The sequence below is a fragment of the Elephantulus edwardii genome, unplaced genomic scaffold (genome assembly GCF_000299155.1).
Source record: "Elephantulus edwardii isolate Elephantulus edwardi_28Jun2011 unplaced genomic scaffold, EleEdw1.0 scaffold00409, whole genome shotgun sequence".
NCBI lineage: Eukaryota > Metazoa > Chordata > Mammalia > Macroscelidea > Macroscelididae > Elephantulus > Elephantulus edwardii.
The window spans coordinates 29,058-35,433 of NW_006400159.1; the positions used below are offsets into that span (position 1 = coordinate 29,058).

A 6,376-nucleotide genomic window follows, 5' to 3' on the forward strand; every position below is an offset into this window, starting at 1 on the left:
TGTCTTTCATTGACTATGCAAAGGTGTTTGTGTGGATCACAACAAATTGTCGTTGACTCTGAGAAGACTGGGAATCCTGGAACATTTGATTGTGCTTGTGCGAAACCTCTATTTGGACCAAGTGGCAGTCATCAGAACAGAGCAAGGAGACACTACATGGATCAAAGTAGGGAAGGGTGTACACCAAGCTTGTGTCCTATTTCTATACCTTTTCAATCTTTATGCAGAACAGATCATGCAGGAGGCTGGACTTTCTGAGGAGTAATGTGACATCAGGACTGGAGGAAGAGTCAACAACCTGCATTATGTAGATGACACAACCCTGCTTGCTGAAACTGGGGAAGACCAGAAGCGCTTGCTGTAGAAGGTCAAGGATTGCAGCCTTCAATATGGATTGAAGCTCAACATCAAGAAAACAAAGATTCTTACCACTGGGCTGATTGGCAGCATCATGATAGATGGTGAAGAGATTGAGATTGTTAACAGCTTTAGTTTACTTGACTCCACAGTCCCCACTCTTGGTACCAGCAGCCAGGAAATCAAAAGAGGACATATTGGGAAAAATCTGCTGTTGGCAACCTTCAATAGCGAATCTCACCGTCCTGACACTAATTGTTTTCATAATTCATCTTGCTAAATAAGATTAATAGCAACCTGTTTAGGGGAAGTCTCAGGTCAGCATATTCCCAAATGCTTAACCAGCTATTGTTGTTGTTGTTGTGTACTGTCAAGTTGGCACTAACCCATTGCTGACCCTTCAACAGGCTGTCAGAGGCAGTTAATTGCACAGAAGATTGCCCATAGCATAAACAGCTCCATTTCTGGCTCAGTTCCTCAATTCCTTTATGGCCCTTAGGTTTAGACTCACTAGAAGGTCTCCAGATACTCAGACCCATCAGAGGAATGACTCACATGACCAGCCGGCTGGTTTTGGAGAAAGTGGTGAGTGATAGGCCAGGATCCTGTAGACCATCGCTTGTGGCAGAGCTGGATGGTGACTGTGGGTGATGTAAGTCGGTGGTGTAGCGACTGTTGAGCAGCTATGTCCCAGGCGAGCGAGCTTCTCCAAGGGAAAAGAGCGCCTGGCGCTGAGGTCCCATGAGCTTATGTAAGCCTCTAAATAGGGTGAGGCTTGTATCCCATCCTAATCCTCTCTCCTTAGTACAATAATTAATTCAGCACAAAATAAACAGCAAATCATTGGCTAGAGAAGACATCGAAATGATAAACCTTAGACACCAAGAGTTGACCAGACAACTGTCCTCCACGTTTCAGGGCATAGATGGATGAGTGTTTCCAGGACTGCATCTGTTAGTTGAAACATTTCATCTGGTCTTGGGCTTAGAGCAAGCAGGGATTGTGGAAGGAAACACCTCTCCTTGATGTGCAAAGGACGGAAGCATTATTTGTTACATCCATGCATTTATGGTATTTCTGTTGTGGCAGTACTGTGTGACTAAGACAAGAAGCCCATATGCATAGAAGGAATGAAGCTAGAAAGCATGGCAGAGTTAGTGCGAGCCCACATCTGTGAAATTCCTGGACTGAGTAAATTCATTGAGAGATGATCTGTGGTTATCAGGGGCTGGGGTTATTTAGAAAGAAAAGATTGTTTTGAGCAAGTGTCAGTGTCAATAGTAACTCTTAAACAGTGTCTTTAAAAAGGCCAATCACTCCTTACTTAGATCCATAACCAACACCCATGGGAATTGCACCCAAGAAATCAGAAGGCATGGTGCATTGAGATGAGTCAAGGATCTCTTCAAAATCCTGACTGGCCAAGGATGTCTGTTTAAAGACTAAGATAAGCCTGATCCTCGCCATGCTTTTCTTTAGTTGCTTCCTGTTCTTGTCACAATTGGGCTGTGAATAGGGATGACAGAAGAATAGATTTCTTCGAATTATAGTGTTAGAGAAGAATATTGAATGTCCCATGAACAGCCAAAAGAACAAATAAATCTGTTTTGGAGAAGTGCAACCAAAGTGTTCTTTAGAGGCAAGGATGTTGACACTTCAGCTCATCTATGGACATGTCAAGAGGGGCTAGTCTTCAGAGAAGGACATCTTGCTGGGAAAGGCAGAGGGTTAGAGAAAGAGAAAGATCCTTGGGGTGAATTTACACAGTGACCTTAACAATGGGCAGGAACCATGCAGGGACCATGAGGACGACACAGGACAGGGAGAGGTTCAGAGCTGTTGTCCATCAGGTTGGTGTAAGGCGTAGTAGACTCAAAGGCACCTAACAAAAACAATCAGAAGCTCAGTTTAGACAATTTTTACAGGAAAAGAAGGGTTAGGAAGGACTGATGGGATGTTGATAATATAAAGCGGGTATTGATGGGGATGGTAGGGATTGAGGCTAGTGGTCACAGGGCTTCTATATGGTTCTCCAGATCTTCTACTGTGTAGGAAAAGACAGAAAAGAGAAGAAAGAAGAACAGAACAGAAAGAATGAATTCCCAAACCAAACTCCATTGCCTTTTAGTGGATTTCCACTCGTAGTGACCCTGTCAGAACTGAAATGAATTGAAATCAGCTCACTAGGGGCTGGTTCCGTTTTTTAATCTTTCTTTAAGCCGGCTGACACATCCTTCTCCCCGGGAGCAGTTGGGGCTTAATCACTGGCCTTTTGGTTAGCAGCTGGGTCCCATCCCTGTTCCAGCAGGGTCCTTCCTACAAGATAAAGGCTTACAGTGAACTGTGATGTGTTGTGCTGTCATTGCAAGTAGAATAATATTATTATCATCCAGGCATAATTGTGCATGTTTTGGCACAGGGATTGGGTTGGGACGTTCACTAATGGTGACAAATATTATAAATGAAGAGAGTAGGAATTGATAAGACAGAAGTGCGTCTCATAGTGCAGGGTGCGCGCTGTAGTGTGGCCTGTGATAGTGCGGGGGGTGGTGCGCGCTATAGTGTGGCCTGTAATAGTGGGGTGCGCGCTGCAGTGTGGCCTGTGATAGTGGGGTGTGCATGCTGTAGTGTGGCCTGTGATAGTGCGGGGGGTGGTGCGCGCTATAGTGTGGCCTGTAATAGTGGGGTGCATGCTGCAGCATGGCCTGCGATAGTGGGGTGTGGCTGTAACATCTTGAATAATGCTCACAGTTTATCGTAAAAAGAAAAACCCCAAAGAAACAATTTAAAAACCCCCAATATATTAATATTTTTTAAATGTCACAAAATAATGAATGTCACTAGAAATCTCACAGGCTATTAGGATTTAATTTTTTCAAATCTGGTTTTGATGTTGTGGAGTTATAACTGACTAGTAGCTGCCTCTTCAGCAAATTGTCATAGACTGTGAATTGCAGGGGATGAGATTATTCGTCCTCCTGAGGAGCTGCTGGTAGATTAGAACCAGGTGTCTTTGGGTTGGCAGGCTAACTCCATGTCCACTAGGCTACCAGATACTAAGAAGTAAAAGACCCCCAAACCAAAACAAAGCAAGCAGTTTCAGCAGACGACGTACAGTGTTACATATACAAGATGAGCCTGACTCTCTATAAACTTAGGGAAAGGAAAAGACATTGGAGAAAATATCTTCTTCTTGTTTAAACCTTTGCATATTTTCCATATTCCCTACAGATTTTTTTCTTTTATAATTAGTCCAGTTTTATGAAAATTATGTCCAACAATAAAGGTGCATATTCAATACTGCATGTTCCATTTCCACCCGAGTATTGATCTTGTAGAGGCTTTTTACAGTTCTGCATTATAACGTGGCTAAGTCAGGCCCTTTTTTTTGAAGTTATTTCTCACCCTGTCAGGGCGGAGCCTGGACTACCGGGGAAGTGTACGGCTGCTGGGCCCACTGTGTGGTGCTGTCCACCGCCATGTGTCCTCTCTGAGCAGACTGCAGTTTGAAATCCAATACGCGTCTTGGTTCCAGTGGACAAACTTCCCAGAGGTGGGCTTTCTGGATAGTTGTGAGTACTCCGTCATAACTACCACACCGAGGGGTCATGAGCGTTCCAGCGTCCCTTCATCCCTAGAGCTGTCTCACTGTGACATCCTTGGGGTGGCTAGAGATGCCTGGACTGAGAAACCCCTGTCTTTGGATGCTCTGAAGATGCAGTAGTTAAGCACGTGGCTGCAGATTGAAAGATCAGTGTTTGGAGCCCACCCACACTCCAGGACAAGGAGATACTGTGTGGTCTAGAATCCAGAAAGGTGGCAGGGCTACCTCCTTCCTCCATACTTAACTGAGTACACATGCAGAGCAGGTCATTTGAAAAGCCAGGCTGTTTGAAGAAGACTTGCCAGCAGCCCATTTGTACAGACGGCACAGCCTTACCTGCAGAAAGTAAAGAACCCTTGAAACACGTGTAAAAGATCAAAGCCTGCAGCCTTAAAAATGGGTTGTGCCTCAACATGAGAAAAATACTCACCACTGAATCAACAGACAGGATCTCATCATGATGATGTCGACGGTAGAGCTGGAACCTACCCATGGCTGACCCTCTGGTGGCTTTCCAGAGACTATTGATCGCATGCGAGATTACCCATCCTTCTTTCGTGAATATCATCGGAGATGGAGAAAAGATTGACACTGTCAGCAACTTCGTTTTGCTTGAATACACAATCAGCATTCTTGGTAGCAACAGTCAAATCCAAAGACATGTTGCGGTGGGAAAATCAGCTGTTAAGAACCTCTTTAAAATGCTAAAGAGCAAAGGCGTCAGCTTCAGCACTAAGGTGCACTTGACCCAAGTCTGATATAAGCCATGGTATTTTCAGCTGCTTCATGTGCATCTGAAAATTGGACAGTGAATGAGGAAGAACAAAGGAGAATCAGTGCCTTTGAATTGTATTGGGGAAAAGTACTAAATATCCCACGGACTGTAAAACAAGTCTATCTTGGAGGTAGCGCAACCAGCATGTTCCTTAGAGGCAAAGGTGGTGACAGTTGGTCTTATACCAGTCTGTGGGGAAAAAGACTGGGAAAGGTGCCAGAGGAAGACCCACATAGGACGGTTGACAGTGACTGACGCTGGGCTTGTGCGTATTCGAGATGGCAAGGAGGAGAGCTCAGAGTTTCCTGGTCTTGTTCAGAGGGTTGCTATGACACCTGACAACACCGAGAAGTGGCTCCACAGGAGAATAACCGGCCAGTCTGCTCTAGTAAAGCTCACAGGCCAGGAAGTCCAGGGAGACGGTTCTCTTCTCTCCCACAGGGCTGTTCTGAATCGGCATTTCCTGGATAGCACAGCAGCAGGATCAGGGGGTTAGGCTTTGGCAAGCACCCTTGGTATGGAGGTGTTTATCAAAGGACAGAACAGTTGACCACTCTAGAATGAAGCAGAGCTTCTGGGGAGAGAGGCAGGTTTTCTTCAGAGAAGGAGACGAGGAGTAGGAATGCTTGGCTGGCTAAGGGAGAATCGGAGGGCAGAGTGGCAGCCCAGCTCCTTGCGATGCTACAGCCCAGAGTAGAGCTGCTTCATGGCTTCATGGCTGCAGTGTTGATGGGAGAGGCATCGTCTTCCCATGGAGAGTGACTGGGGGCTTCGCAGTGCAACAGCCAAATGCTTTAACTACAGTGCCCCCAGAACCCTTGAATTGAAAGGGAACGATGTCACTGCTGCCAGGTTGGTTTGGATTCAGAGAGACTCACGGTGACCTTCCGTCAGGCTCCTGAAGTCATAAAGCTTAATGGGAGGACATTGCCTCTCCTCCTCCCGGTGGGTTTGTCCTACTGACCTTCCCATCAGCCTGGCACACAGTGTGCCGCACCACCAGGGCTCTGTGGCCTGGACGGAGGAGGGACGTTTGGGGCCGGAGTTTGAGTTTGGCTTCCCCACTGGTCACGTTTTCCCATTCTGACCACTGTGGTGAGTAACCACGGCAGGCAGCCCTGTACCAAGTTTAAATCCAGAGTTCTCTGAATTTCCTCTTTTTGGGGAGAGGACATTACCTTTTCCTTAGAAGGTAAACTATGTTTGTCTATTTTTAAGAACTAAATTCATATCAAAATGGAAATAAAACAAGTTTGACTTGTTAATATATGGTTATGTCAGATTTATTGTTTTCAATCCAATTGTAAATAAATTTCAAACAACTCCTAAGAGTTTCTTCTTTATCCTTTAGGTGTTACTATGTTTACACAGAAAGTGCTTACATGTGTCAAATTAAAATCATCTAAGTATGCCAGTAGGAACAGATTTTCATTTCAGTTAGTAGACTTATTATCTGATAAGGATGCTTTGGTAAGTGCAGCACCTCCCTTCCATCTTTCTTCAAACAGTTGTTTCCTGACATCTTCGATGCCTTGGAAAGTGAGCAGGCTCCTATGGTTTCTCTAGGCATCATGAAGCTCACCTCGTGTCTGGAGCGAGCTCTGGGTGATGTAAGTATAGGGACTGTCTCCTTACACACA

General features: G+C 45.3%; 1 protein-coding gene across 1 annotated transcript in view; it reads left to right on the forward strand.

The window, feature by feature from the left end:
• Positions 1 to 3,770: 3,770 nt before the first annotated feature.
• The window catches only part of ERMARD (ER membrane-associated RNA degradation), a gene marked incomplete at its 5' end in the record, with an annotated part of 44,374 nt that continues 41,768 nt past the window's right edge, over positions 3,771 to 6,376 (forward strand). Inside the window, 2 exons of the mRNA XM_006902407.1 lie at positions 3,771 to 3,910; positions 6,245 to 6,346. Coding sequence (XP_006902469.1) covers positions 3,771 to 3,910; positions 6,245 to 6,346 — 242 coding nt within the window. The remainder of the gene's footprint in view (positions 3,911 to 6,244; positions 6,347 to 6,376) is intronic.